This window comes from Struthio camelus, chromosome 2 (assembly GCF_040807025.1).
Source record: "Struthio camelus isolate bStrCam1 chromosome 2, bStrCam1.hap1, whole genome shotgun sequence".
Classification (NCBI taxonomy): Eukaryota; Metazoa; Chordata; class Aves; order Struthioniformes; family Struthionidae; genus Struthio; species Struthio camelus.
In genome coordinates this window covers 122,664,314-122,679,208 of record NC_090943.1, presented here as the reverse complement: position 1 = coordinate 122,679,208, position 14,895 = coordinate 122,664,314, and the positions used below count along the sequence as shown (strand labels likewise).

At 41.8% G+C, this 14,895-nt stretch overlaps 1 protein-coding gene across 2 annotated transcripts; it reads left to right on the top strand.

Moving 5' to 3' along the window:
- The first annotated feature begins 313 nt into the window (after positions 1-313).
- AQP4 (aquaporin 4) lies at positions 314-14,453 on the top strand. Of its 2 annotated transcripts, none has more exons than XM_009667042.2 (5): positions 314-823; positions 5,155-5,569; positions 6,422-6,586; positions 6,947-7,027; positions 9,635-14,453. In XM_009667042.2, exons 1-5 carry the CDS (start codon positions 750-752, stop codon positions 9,911-9,913), a joined length of 1,014 nt encoding a protein of 337 aa, XP_009665337.2. In that variant the 5' UTR covers positions 314-749; the 3' UTR covers positions 9,914-14,453. The 2 variants fall into 2 exon arrangements, with proteins under 2 accessions (XP_009665337.2, XP_068788522.1); XM_068932421.1 differs by having other exon boundaries at positions 787-982.
- The last annotated feature ends 442 nt before the right edge of the window (positions 14,454-14,895 follow it).

Below are 14,895 nucleotides of genomic sequence, written 5' to 3'. Positions count from 1 at the left end.
AGATCGTCATGACTAGTTTTTATTCTTTCTCTGTTGCTGTATGCATGCACAGTAGTAGATGGAGTTTCTCTGTGCATGCTCTTATAACCTGGTTTAACACTTGCACAATGTATCATTGAAAACGCTCTCCTATATAGTTTACTCCTAGACTCTTTATATTGCATTCAAGGTGCAAACCCCCCGAAAAAGGGTTTTCTAGACACCTTGTTCCATTTTCATCCTTGCCTTGTTGAAGTATCAACTTCTATACGTTCCCTAACAAAATAATCTTGCCCGGAAACTTAGGCAACTTTGCTTTTTATTACCGAAAGGCTGTTATTTGGTTGCGTCTTTTTCACTCTGTAGATTCACTGGGTCCTTCTCGAGGTGGGAACTATCCGAATTTCTCAGCAGCATAACGATCTAATTCCAGCACGTTTTTCAGTGACTTTGCACAGTGGGCAGAACTTTGTTGAACTCAGCAACTTCCAACGAATTAAACAACTTGCCTCTTTTTTGCAGCCAGTAACGTAATGGTAGCGTACCGATAGTTATTTTAGATGGATAAAGCTAACTGGCTGCAGAGTAGCTTAGAGTTTATTTCATAGCATAATGTGTGCAGCAGGCAGCACCAAGGAGGAAACCGAGACGTTTTTTGAATCATCCCCCATGCCACGCAGCCCCCGCTGCAAAAGCACAGTGGGCTTCCTCCTGCCCTGGCTTCTTTTCACGAGCGGCAGCAAACCACCTGAATTCATCTGCATATTCACATGATCGCAAATAGGAAACAGCCGGCGGCCTGGCGGCAGTTGCTCAAGTACCCTTCACCTATAAGGGAAAGCAGGTAGGGGAGAGTGACTGGGACTGCCGCTCTCGCTCGCTGCATGTCCCGGAGCCCTTCCGTGCCCCCTGCGCCCCCCCCGGGCGAGCGGCGCTGACCCGCTGCCGCGCTCCGCGCCCGCCCGGGAGGCATGAGCGACGCAGCGGCCGCTCCGCGCCGCGGGTGAGTGCGCGGCTCTCCGCGGGCGGCTTTCCCGGGAGGTTTTCGGGGGAGGGGGGAAAGGCGAGTGGGGTACGGGTGTATGGGGGGTCGGGTGGGGGTCCCTCGGCGGCCCTGGCCCTGGCTCCGTCGGCTCGCGCGGAGTCCCCCGGGCGCCCCGCGTTTCGTGCCCCGCGGAGGCGCGGGTCCGGGCTCCGCGATGCTCCCGCGCCGCGGTCGGGGAGCCGCAGCCTCCCGTCGGGGTGCGCCGGCTGCGTGCGCCCGGGGGTCGCTTCCCCCCGCCGCGCAGCCCCGTCCCGCTCCCGCAGCCTTTCGAGCACCCTCGGGAGCTTGGAGGAGCTAACGGGGCCGCAGGGGTGCGAGCGCCCTGCTTCTCTGCACCCTAAAACTTTCTGCCTGCCGCTCGCGGTCCGGCTACAGGGAGGCGAGCTCACAGCCGCCGGAGAGCTGCTGTGCTGGCTTCCCCCTTCCTAGCTCCTATGTTCGTGGCAGTTGTTCGTTTAGTATTTTATCGTAAGATGAAACGAAATGACTCTTTAAAAGCCTTGTAGACAGTGCCTTTGCACTGCAACAGTATCCCTCTTCCCCCTCTCCCCCCCCAGGTTTGGCAAGCAAGTGCCTAATATCCATTCGAGCTTATTGCCGGCTGTGCCAGCACAGGTCGGGAACTATCTGAGTTTGCTGCGGAGATGCCACCGCAAATAGCTGCAGCACGCACAAAACTTCTCTGCGACCACGGTGTTGGGTGGAAGGGTTGGCTGGGAGCCTGCCTCCAGTTTGTTTGCTCTGCTTGCCTTATTCATCCAAAGCATGTTAGTCGGAAGTGGAAGAATTTAAAAAGTGCCAGTTGACTTTTGTACTGAAGCTGTTGTTGTTATTCATATTTTTATGGCTTAAAAGCTGTAATTAAGCCTGCTGCCTTACTCAGATTCACACAATATCTAGAAGAATGTAAGATACAGCCCTTACCCTCAGGTTACTTTACGTCTTGAAGTGATACGTGCTGTAAAACACACCTTGCATCCTATCAGTCATTCTTCTATATAATCTTGTAGTCTAGACCAGAGAATTTCAAAGTGCAACCACATGTGAAACTGCGACCATGATATGAAAGTGTCTTTTTTTTTTTTCTTCTGTTGTATTTTGTATTTATCTAAGAGAACTGTGTGCTGGCAAACTGCAACTACTTTGAAATTGTTTTGCGACTTAGATGGCACGTTTCAGCTGCTAGAAAGTCACATTTCAGTTTCAGACCTGGCACAGCCATCACTGTTTCTCTGCCTTATCTAAAGCTGTTAAATTAACTTCATGCTGAAAAAATAGTAGACTTTGAAATCAACACCATATCTAAAGTTACTGATAGCCTTTGAATTTAAGTGAGAACCTGAATTCAGGGCTTAAGCACTTTCATTAGCAAGTTAAGCTTTCGGGAGCATTTTAGGGGAGTTTGCTGTGGGGGAGAAAGGTATGTAATTCGTAATAAAAAGTTGGCTCTGGCAGCTGGACGTTTTGCCAGGTCTTACCCAGACTATTTCAGAAAAACATGTGTGCATTAAAAATGAATATTTACATGGTTAACTATCCAAATAAGGTGACACAGTATAGGCTTACTCTTTTGACTTTTTTCTTTTATGCAGCATGCTGTATTAGCAGGATAGAAATTTTTTTTGATTAACAGTTTCTTTTATTTGAGTTATGCGTTAATAGGTGCATTTGGTTTACATATAGCATTTTTGCTTTTTCAAGACTGTAAATATTGACTGAACTGACAGCACATGCTCTCAGCTGGACTAGCAGTGTAGGATCTGCTTATATTGGCTGTAAGGGTTGGCCTTTTCCTAGACAGAGCCAGTAGCAGCTCAACAGAAAGTGTGACTTTCTGATTCTTTGCTGTCCCACTTGTACACTTAATGCATGCTTCCTAAACCCTTCACAACCTGAAGGAAGTGAACTGCATTATTTCAGTATCCAATGTGAACATCTCTCTTCTGTCTGCCCCTACAGGATGAAGGAATGCAGTTAATTCATGGACCTTGCTATTCCCATCATATAAAAAGAGATGGGGCAAACTGGGACAAAGAAATCAGGACACTATACCCCTTCTCTTACGTGCTCCAAACAGCTGCAGTCCCCTCAGCACGCCTTCAGTGCGGTGGGACATACTACAGAAGTCTGGAATATAGTACCCATGCTTGTGCTTTGCTCAGCAAAAGTAAGCGCAAAATAAAGCTCAGGGAGTCCTGGGCTGCATCCAAACTGAACTACAGGGGAAACAGGAGGCGAGTGCTGCAGCCCTTGTCTGGGTGTCTAGGTTTCTTTACTGTGGACAGCGGGATATGTCTCATCCCTATGTACAGTGTCTAATCAGGGCATGCCCTGAGATACAAAGCTCGTTCCACTATGGACATATCGCCTGTCTCTTGGGCAGGCCACTAAATTAAATTGTTCCTGAGGAAGTAGCTGTAGGTTAGTAGCTGTGTCAGATTTACACCTTTGGATTTAAGTGCCACCTCTTATAGGCAACTGTTAGCTTTAGCATTGGGGAAGGTGGTGAATTTGGGTCCATTTGGAATGAGAAGTCTGATCTAGTTAGTCGGTCATTAACTGCCTGTTAATATGAGATCTTACAAAAATGGCTTTCAGTTTGTTTTGAGGTTGATCTAAAATCAGAAGTCAATTTGGGGTTGACTTCTTCACTCCCCCCCACCCCAGGTTTCAGTTCTTCTCTAGCCAGAGCAACTCAAGTCTCTCGGGTGACTTCATAAGCATTTTACTGCCGCCATTTGCAGTAGGCAATGTAATTCTTGCTCTCATCTGAGAGTCTAGAGAACTGAGATAGAGTTCAAGAGACTTATCCAAAATACCTAGTAAATTAGCATAAGGAATGAGACAGGGAAAACAAATTACTTGCTCCAGTCACAGGATTAAACTGCTTTTCCCTAACTCTTTGCAACTATTAAGAAATTCATGGGCCTTTCCTCTTGCAATAACTTGAAAAGGCCAGACATGCCTTTTATGCTTCTCCCTCATGTAAGTGGTATTAAATATGCATTGTAGCTCAGTTACCTCAGACAACTGAGCATTAAAGTCATCCATCCTTCAACTCGAAATTCTACTCCAAGTATAGCTACTGAATATTTTCGTTTTCTTTTCTGAGGGGTTGAAGTTTTTTGTTTTTAAAGAAGAATCTTGTTAGTATTCCTTAGAAACTCATTAAAATGCTTCCCTTTTGGCTTATTCTCCTAACTTATTAATACAGCAAATTTTCTTTAGTGACCCAGTTTCATAGGTATCTGAGCATCTAGCAGAATTGTAACTTGTCAGGAAGGCAATGTAGACTAATAGGTAGCCTCTTCAAACACAGTGGAAAACCAAGACACTTCTTTCTTTGCTGCACAGAGGCCTGTACACCAAACATACAGTAAATATTGTTCTATTTGACTACTTACCCTGCACCTTTAGTCCAAAAGAAAGCATCTTATTGATTGCATGATTGATTCCAAAGATAGAGTAAAAATTGAATTCAGCCAGGAAGATACAAGTAATCCTAAATTCTATGTCCACAGTGAAGAAACTGTTCTCTGAATACATTTAAAATTGAAGTATAGGTTTGTGAGAGTGTTGGAACAATAGACTTTCTCTTATAAACTCCAGGCTAATGTCCCAAACTGCAGTGTTACCAGAATCATTTTGGCTGAGGTGTTGCCTTATACTGAACTGTTGTACATGTTTGGTAGAAAATACAGATTGCTGAAGGAAAAGACCGTAGATACTCACTGAGTTAATGAGCATGATGGTAAACAGGCCACTGAAAGTAGTAGGGCTTTACAGAGCCTGTCAGGCAGGGTTCAAATAGTGTAGAACACCAAGCTTATTTTCACACTCACTTATTTTCTAAAAATAGAGGCTGCTTTTCCTGAACTGAAGCTATAAACACAGGCATATCACAGCAGGATGATTAATTGCCTGTGTCCCGCGCTAAAAGCAGCCTCTTGAACCCTGGTCATGTTTTAAGGGCAATCTGCTCTAACAATGCCTATGTCTATCGTTGTCCCAGTCCAAGGATGCTCTTCATTGCTGCTTTCCCTCCAAAGTCTGCCAGATAACACCTCCCAACAGTAAGGCATAAGCCTTACTTGGTGACTTTTGATGGAGTTTTGTTTTGTTCTTTTCAGTAAGTGTGGACGTCTGTGCAAGTGCGAGACCATCATGGTGGCGTTCAAAGGAGTCTGGACTCAACCCTTCTGGAAAGCTGTCTCAGCAGAGTTCTTGGCCATGCTAATTTTTGTCCTCCTCAGCCTTGGCTCTACAATCAACTGGGGTGGATCTGAGAAGCCCCTGCCTGTTGACATGGTCCTTATCTCTCTCTGCTTTGGACTCAGCATTGCCACCATGGTGCAGTGTTTCGGACACATTAGCGGAGGCCACATTAACCCTGCGGTGACTGTTGCGATGGTCTGCACAAGGAAGATCAGCCTTGCCAAGTCCGTCTTCTATATTGTCGCCCAGTGCCTGGGAGCCATTGTGGGGGCAGGCATCCTCTACCTTGTCACGCCACCCAGTGTGGTGGGTGGTTTGGGAGTCACGATGGTAATAGCTTCTGCTCTTGAAGTACACTAGCTTTTAGAGCCTAAGAAAATGTAAGCAGTGTCACGTAGAATAAAGAGCACTCAAGCAGAGATTTCAGGAGCTTGCTGGTTTCCTTATGGCATCTAGACATGGCTTAAAGTTCCCCTCAGGATGGGTTGACGCAATGCGGTATAGCCATTCTTTTTATGGAAGTTTTCTAAAACTTCCCCAAATCTGATGACAGCAGGTGCTGTTAATTTACATATACCACTTAAATGGCATTTCATGCATATATTATTTTCAGATGGATCAAGGAGGGGGAAATTAATTCTGTGCCATTATGATGGGGATTGAAAAAACATCAATTTAAAATGACACACTTTTGAAATAGATTGTGGCTTAGATTTCAGCTTTGTTCTAAACTAATAAGGAATGCCATCAGTTAGCCCTATTGCAGGAATTATTAAAAATGCACTTGAGCTGTTCACTGCTTAATTTTTAATTGAAATTTAAATTAATTAAGTCAGGGCTAATTAATGAATTTATAATTGAATAGTAAATTACAGTGCTCCAAAGGAAAAAAGCAAAGAAGTGCAGCATTTGCAAATCCCTGTGTAAAAAATAAACTATACTTCTGCAGTCTAACTTTGAAGTTCTTATTGGATGTTACTGTCAAGACTTCTTTTGCCAGTCCAGCAATAATTTTCAATAGCCTTCAAACTTAAAACAACAAAACGTGAATCTGTACCTGTTTATTGTTGCTTTTCCCTGTGTACAGTTTTAAAATTATCTTTATTTTAAAATATATATTTAGCTTTTTGATTTACAAGCTCACAGTTGCTTCATTGCTCATGTTTCTTTCTCTTCCTCCAGGTACATGATGATCTTTCCGCTGGCCACGGACTCCTGGTGGAGTTGATAATTACATTCCAGCTGGTTTTCACTATTTTTGCCAGCTGTGATTCAAAACGAAGTGATGTCACTGGTTCAGTAGCTTTAGCAATTGGATTTTCTGTTGCAATTGGACATTTATTTGCTGTAAGTTAATGGCTTCTGTTTAAATAATAGAAACCTAATCCTTTTATGCCTACCTCAGAAACAGGTGGAAACTTCTGCAGCCTTTCAACTGCACTTCTTTACAGATCCAAGTCAAATCCCTCTAGGAAACAGTGGGAGGGTCCCCTTGGATGGGACCCTCGCTTCAGAGCGTGTCTGCTTGTTTGTGTGATGGCTTTGTTACTCTTGTGATAACACCCTGGAGAGTAGCAATATACTCTACCGGGATTAGAAGCTCTGCAAAGCCTGGGTGCACAGATGTGGCTGTGGCAGTGGGAACTAGCAGGAATTGTATAACTGCCTTTGACCTATTAGTAATAGGTAAAATTTTCTTTTCTGTAGATCAATTACACTGGTGCCAGTATGAACCCTGCTCGATCATTTGGACCTGCTGTCATCATGGGGAAATGGGAAAACCAATGGGTAACTGCTTTAATGCTTCCTTCACCATAGCAACCAACAGCTAGCAGGATTTTTCATAGCTTATTTGCTTTTAGTTATCTATCCTAGCATATACCAGAGAGGCCATCACTGAAGAAGATGGACACTGGCCTGCCACAAGCTCTGCTATAATTATCTTCCTTGCTTAGGATTTTAGTGTTGCATGTGGGATGGTATCTTGCTATTTGGGCGGGTCTTCTTGTGAACACAGTAGCTAGGGTAGGAAGGAAATCATGCATGAAGCTCGAAACAAGCAATCCAGTGAGACTGAAAGAATTGAACCGCTAGAAAGAAAAATCCTCTAAGGCAGATTGCAAACCCCCTGGTCATACTGGTGAGAAGTTATGGAAGTAATTCTGTTGGCTTTGCATTTCACCTGGTTCTACAGTAAACTGCAGCAAATGTATAAAATGAGAGCAGGGACCTTGATCTGGTTGCAGGGGAGCAGGGGAAGAACCTGCCTTGGCAAATGCTCGCCAGTGAGAGACAAAAGGTTTACAGTCTGGCCTTTACAAGTCAGGTCAGATGTTACCTGCTGTGATTAGCAAGCATTAGCCTGACTAAGAGTATTTGTGCAGGAAACCATTTGATAAATGGATCGTGAATGATGTAGTAATTTTCTATAGCATCCAACTATTAAACTTCTTAAACAATTTCCATTTTATAGGAAGAGATGGATTGCAGCTCAGCTTTGCCTAGTTAAAGATACAGCAAGCAATTCTAGGGACACTTTCAGTTAGTACTGAAAGAGCTGCATACTACAGTGCATATAAGGATTTTCTTAATTTTAAAATATTGAGCCCACATTGCTCCCACTGCAGCTAATAACAGAAATATATTGTCTTCAGACCCTAAGGCTGCAGTTCTGCAAATACAAAACCATGTGTAACTTTGTTCCCAAGAGTTATCCTATTGAAGCAGATTTACCCTGTTATCAGTGAATGGCTTGTTTATGTGGAAAAACTGCTGTAGTTTTTCACAAGATTCATTATCCGTACTCTGAGGCAACCTGTAACTAAAGCTGTAAACAATAAACAAATCCACCATGTAGAAGCTTGTAGGAGATACCTAACTGCTGTCCTGGTCGTTTGGAAAGATTACCTTTTCTCCTCCTCCTTCAAAATAATAGCATGCTAATGTCACGAGCAGAAGCCTGGTGGGCTTCTGCACCTACTAATGTTAAGACCTGCTATAAGTTGTACTGAAATACTCAGCTTTGCAGGGTACTTGTTCATGTCCTTCGTATTTGCTTATTCAATGAAGTAATCAGATATCTGACTGCCTCTTGGATTCTGCAGGATCAGAGGCCAAGGCTGGATTTTTTTTTTTCAAATTACCTGTCCTAAATATTGAAGTAGACCTGTTCTGTTTATCTATATGCTTTGAAAAGTTTTATTTCCTCACAAGTTTATTGTCCTCTTGGGTGAAAACAGCAAGGAAACCAGTTTGTTGCATTGGTGTTTATTTTTTTTTGTCATCCTGCAAGCAGCACAAATGTTATCTACAGCTAACAAATAAGCAGTCAAAATTCAGAGAAGACCTCATGGAAAAAGACATATCAAAGCTCAACAGAACTATTTCTCCTTGAAGATACAGGCCTATTTCTCTATCATCTTGCCTCTGGTAGTGTAAAAACAAAGCTATGTCAGAGCAACTCTGTGTTGTATGTGACACAGAGCTATATATGACAAGTCATGTATGACTACAAAAGGATCAATGGCCTTGTTACCTCAAGAAATTTTACAGCCATAGTTGAACTAATGAAGGTTGAAGAAGAACCTGTATTTTGTCATATTGCACAAAGTTAAATAGGTTAAATCTCCCAAAGAGCAAAGAGGGGAGGAAAAAAAAGTTGTTCTCCGTTAACAGAAGAAAGCAGTGCAGAGAGGATGCCTGCATGTCCATCCACTGGAGGACTCTATAGCCTAACTGTTCCTCTGCTGGTTTGTGCCAGTAGATTGGTAACTAGATATGTGGATAGAAATCTTCAGACATTAGGGAAGTAGTAACCTTACCTCACTAAGACTTCTTCAGAGGTGTCTTCTGTCTTGGCTGCTCTGTTGTGGTACAGTGCCTAGTGATTCCCTAAACCCTAGTGTGATTCTAGGGAAAAGCAGCACCCATAGATGACTAGGTAGCTGGATTCTAGGTGCCTGGAGTATTTCTGAAGAGGATAAAATATGCATGAGGAGAGAGAGAGAGAGACTGCAAGAAGAGAAAAATACAGAAACACAGAAGTAACCTGTAACATGGGAATAATGCCATTAACTCCTTAAGTCTTTGGCTTTTGACCAATTTCTTGTGACTTTAGAAGTCACATATGAGTCAGCTCCAGGCCACCAACTGTGAAAGCTAGGGCAGTTATGCTTCTCTACCCTATAGACAAGGTATGGAGGGCAAATCCATCCTGGTTCATGAAATCCAGGGAACTATGTGACTGCATTTCCAGAAAGGAGAGTTGTCTGAAACAACTGCACCAGGACTCTTTGCTAGAACTGTTCTGGATGAAGTCTACAGTGATCTGGTTTTGTCTAAATTCTTTATTTATTCTATAGCTTAATGCCCATGTTTTTCCACCTCTCTTTGTAGGTATATTGGGTAGGACCAATAATTGGAGCAGTCCTTGCTGGTGCTCTTTATGAATATGTCTACTGCCCAGATGTTGAACTCAAACGCCGTTTTAAAGATGCCTTCAGCAAGGCCACTCAGCCATCCAAAGGGAAATACATAGAGGTGGAGGATAACAAGAGCCATGTAGAGACCGATGACCTGATCCTGAAGCCTGGTGGTGTTCATGTGATTGATATAGACAGGGGTGAAGACAAGAAGGCAAGAGATCCATCCAGCGAGGTATTGTCTTCTGTATGACTAGCAAGGAGCACTGAAAGCAGAGAGCAGCCTGATAGCGTGTCCACAGATATCCTTCCACCTATTAAAGAAACAGATCTCCTGTAAACTGATCATCTACCATTTCTTAAAAGGTGTGGCGCAGGCAGCAGCGTGGTAGTGGCATCACCAAACTATACCACTCACAAGGAATAATAGAACTCTACCAGAATTAGGATTCCCCCTATATTATTTCAAATTAAGTGACATCCCTGCTCTCTTCCTCTCCTTCTTTATGGAACAACCCCAAAGTCAAAAAAAAAAAAGAGGTGAAAGCATTCTTCTTTAATAAATCAGTCAATAATGAGATGAAGATGGAGATGTTTAACATTCAAATTGACAGTTAAGACGTATTGGAAAATGCCTATAGACATGAAAACCTACTTATCAGATTGTTCTTCTGACACTTAATTGGCTGTTGTCAACTCTGATTAGAACATCTTGTCCATTAAGCATTCTTTGCTAGGTCCAGGGACAACATCAATGGTATTTAAGACTTTTATCCAAAGTCAAGCAAAGGAATGTTGTTTCCATTTGCATACATCATTATTGCCTTGCAAACTACCTCTGAAAAATACTTTTTTCAGGTTCTAAAAATCTATAGCCCCGTCAAATTTTGTTTATACTGCAAACCAATGAACATATTACCTTCATATCTTCCCGGGAGTAAATACACTGAAACTGAAAATTAAAACCTACTATAATAAGGCTGCAAAGCATTTGGCTGTTCTTCATGATAGCTCATGTCACTGTCTATCTGGTGAAACATTCTCCTGAGGTTTGACTATTGACCATTTAGTGCTAGCAGGCTCTCAAGGTCATGCAGAGAATATGAAGGCTCTCCTGTTACTTAATAACTTGAGATATCAGAAGAAAAGAAGGTATATCTGTTTTCAGTGCACTTGTTCAAATAAACATTTCTGTGCCAATTTATGTAAACTAAAGGTTTAAATTACTTATCTACTTTCTTACAAGATGGTGGGAGATATGGGATTTTTAATTTATTAGTAATGTAGAGGGTTTTTTAACTTTTAATTGTATTGAAACACTGATTGGGATTTTTCTTATAACAGATGATAAAAAATATGACTGCTTCTGGCTTTTTGTCATAGTTGATCTCTAACTAGCTGAACAGGATCCATGCTTGTTGCACTGTTCCTATAGCCTTAATTATTATCTCTGGCAAAGCTTTTTTAATCCATTGTTAGGAAGAAATGCAAGCACTTGCAAGGTTTTTTAGGGGGGAAAAGGAACGAAATATGATCAGCAATCAGTCTTTCCCTTACAGAAGTATTTCGCTAGACATAACCCACCCAAGAAAACATTTCTATAAAGCTGTTACTGACTCTGTTACTGGCTTTCGTTTCAATCAGTGGTTTTAAGTTTTCCAGTATGCAGCTGCAGAGGCAGTCAATAGCCTCATTACTGTAATTGTATAGATTTTATTTTAAAAAGAAAGTCTATTCCTGCCTACTTACCAATAAGGGGACAGGGGGAAGCATGGGTCCTGACTGTGGCCTGTAATTGACTTATCTGCTCTTTGACGTTACTCTACACACAATCTCTATTGGAGGGAATTAGGTGTCTCTAATGAGGAGATAATAAAGCACTGCTAAACTCCAATTTTTGCACTATGATCCAAGGGCAGTTCTGTTATCCCAGCTCCTAGCACTGGATAGTTGTAGAGCGTATCCTGTTATATTCATTTTCCTGGTGTCAATTTTCTTGTATTAAAAGCCTCACTCACACAGCCTCCCTGCCCTGAGTGTGAGATTCAGGACTCTGCCAGGTGCTTTGTTTGCCCACAATCTTCCTTCTCCCCACAGCTCTGGCTCTATAGGCTGAGCACCACCTGTGGCACACATAGGCATGGGACTAGGCTTCCCTGAGTGGTTGCACGGCACGTGCCTCATGTGGGTGTGGGACTGGGCTCCTCTGAGTGGCTGAACAGCATGTTGCAAACTTGTACTTTCCAGAGCAACCCAATCTGGCCCTGTCCCCAGTCACACTATCCCTCTCCCAGCACTTGAGCTATCCCACCAGCCCCATCTCATACTGTTGAGGCATCGCAGTAGTGGCTACCTGTGGATTCTGGTAAAGCAGCTCAGTGTTTATCCTTAGCTGTACGCCTTACACAGCAGCAGCATTGCTAGGGCATGAGCATGGTTAGGGGCCTTCAAGACACCATTTCAAATGGCAGGTAAGAGGTCCTTCCTACAGCAAGGAGTAAGTCTGCTGTGGGGAGGGCAGTACAGATGTGTTTAAACCCCCACATGGTCCTTCTTGGATGGGTAAATTTCAGGCTAAACAAATTCAAGGAGAAAGTACAGAACTTGTGCATTTTTTTTCCTTTAGGAATCTGCCTTTTTTCCTGCTCAAATGCCCTATTTGTTAAAGGGGCACTTTGTCTGTTGAAGCCATGCGAAAGGTTTATCAAAGTAAAGAGTAATGCACATAGAGCCCTGGTGGATTGTTCAGAAGTTTTGCATTTTGATATTTAAAAACATTCCTTAGAAGCTCATAATTTGTGAATTTTGCATGGTATTATTTAAAAAAGCTGTGACTTGTTTTGTGCTTAAGGGTCCTTTTACACAAATGGCGTGATGCATATTTTCTTCACCCTGCTCAATTCTACTGCTGAGATGAGCATAACACTAGTATAATATTAGCTAAGTCAGGAGACTTTTTTCTTTTTATTCTTCATTAATGAGTTGTGGTAAACTCTCAGAACCGGTCCCAGGAGAACTCCTCACAGAAGGAGAGTATCGGAGATAAGGTACAGGCTGCTGAGCAAAGATCAGGGGAAAGAGGGGAAGCCAAAATAAACAGGATATTCATCAGTAAAGGATGTTCTCTGTAGACATAAGCAGGAAGACGAGATATGGTAGGTCTGCTCCTGCTCCCACTGAAGAGAACTCATGGAAAAGTTTCTTTAACTAGAGTGGAAATGATCTTGGGCTACTTCAGGACCTGATGGCTCCTCTCATACGCTTCACTGTGGTTTTTACAAAAAGTGGAGCCCTTGGGCAAGATTTTTAAATCTAGAAGGAGATTCATTCGACTTGAGTTTTATGACCCACCCTAAAGTAAATTCCTAGTGATAGTTGTCACCACTGTCGCTTCTACCCTATCACAAGAGATCACCACTAATGGCAGGGAATACCACACTTTAGCGTGCCTCAGGGCTTGATTCAGCTTTAACCTGCAGGGTATGTTGTTCTCCAAGTTGTTTTCCAGTGGTATCATCAGCATAAAATAATTACATTTGGTTAAATAATAGACCAGTGTGACTTTTTCATGGCCTGCAAGTACTTTTGCCTTAATATAATTTTAAAATATATATTTTAATACTGTTTGAGTTAGATTTAGAGCCTTCAGCTCTAAATTGCAGCTAGTAATATAACTTGATGTTTTCTTAAAGTATTTATTAGTGGGAAATGGCAAATGTCTTTGTTTAGATACATTGGTGGATATCTCAGTAAGGATGCCAGGCATGTTGTCATAATTCTAGGGACCTAAAATATAAAAGGTGGATGCATCTTGCTCCTCCATGAAGGCAGGACTGTTTCCAATACTTTTTTTTACATTCTAACAAATAGGTTCAAAATATATAATCACTAGACTTCAGAAGAGAAAGGATGAAATCTGAAGGTGGGTTACATTGAGGTACACAAATACCTTTCAGGTTGTATGGACACTGAGGAGTCAAATTCTAACTACTCAGGGAGAGGAGGGAGTTCCCCACAGCATCTGAGGTATCATAATCCTTTTCCTATTAAAGTACTGGGAGCTGTATCTTTCATTCATTCAGTGGAAGCAGGAGTGAAACACTGCATAGCACATACAATGCTTATTTTTTCATCTGTGTTAGTACATGAGCTGTTTGAAATATGTTTTATTTCTATTAATAGTTAAGCACAGTTGCTACTTAAAAAGCTAGACAGTCTTCAAATAAGATTTTTGTCTTTCTAGTACTTGGTTACGGAGCAGTTGCTGTTGTGCTCTGCAACATTTTGTCTGCAGCCTATGCTAACCCATGTTAACAAAATGTTTTATACCATCCAATATTTATAAACTAAATAGAATATGTGAGAATTTACATTGTGAACCTTTCTTTCCAAGATGGATGAGGGAAACACCATACAAAATTTTTTGTATCTCAAATCAACCTGTGTGTATCTGAATTTCTTGAGGACTTTGTTAAGCAGGCATTATGCATATATAGACTGAAGTATTTGTTACACACTTATATGATCTAAGCCATAGTGATGCGATCTCTGTAATTTAGGACAAATGGGTTAAAGCAAGCTAAATGTGTGGATTTTTCCACAAGACTGTTTCTGTTGAAATGTCTAGTCACCACAATACCAAAACTAATGTTAAAGGATTTAAAATTTTCTCATGTGATATTTGGACTAATCTACTGAAATATATGCTATGAAACACTGCATGTTTATCTGATTTCCACTTGTAATATCTCACACTGCTGTTACAAATAAATTGTCTGTTCAGAAAAGAAAAAGCGTCTTTTGGTCACTGGAAAATATTTAAAAATCCTACAGCTCATGACCTAGGTATAAGAAAAAAAATTAGACAAATAGCGCATGTCCAAGAAGAGTCTGGAAGTGTGTGCAGCTGAGAACGAATGATTTACTGCAGGCTAATATTTCTGTCAATGAAGAGATGAGTGAAAGTGATTCAATATCATTAGGAAAACAAGCTAAACTAATTAGAGCAAAAGCTATGCTAGTGTATGTTGGTCATAAGTTTTGCTAGATGGATTTTAAACTAATGTAAACTAGTGAAGAGCTAAGGAGTAATGAAAGTGTCCTCACCCTCTTTTTTTCAGAAATGATATAGGCACTTTGCTATATAGGTAAGTCCTTTGCAATATAGGTCCTTTCACTGAGGCGTGGTTTTTAAGACCCAGCTCCCATAAGGAACATAGGCAAGTGAAGTGAGGT

What these genes read in the sequence shown, in the direction of transcription:
- AQP4 (XM_009667042.2), top strand. Translation starts at nt 750, where the DNA reads ATGATCGCAAATAGGAAACAGCCGGCGGCCTGGCGGCAGTTGCTCAAG. An exon ending in TCACCTATAAGGGAAAGCAG is followed by an intron (nt 824 to 5,154) that starts GTAGGGGAGAGT and finishes TGTTCTTTTCAG; the next exon opens with TAAGTGTGGACGTCTGTGCA. An exon ending in CAATTGGACATTTATTTGCT is followed by an intron (nt 6,587 to 6,946) that starts GTAAGTTAATGG and finishes TCTTTTCTGTAG; the next exon opens with ATCAATTACACTGGTGCCAG.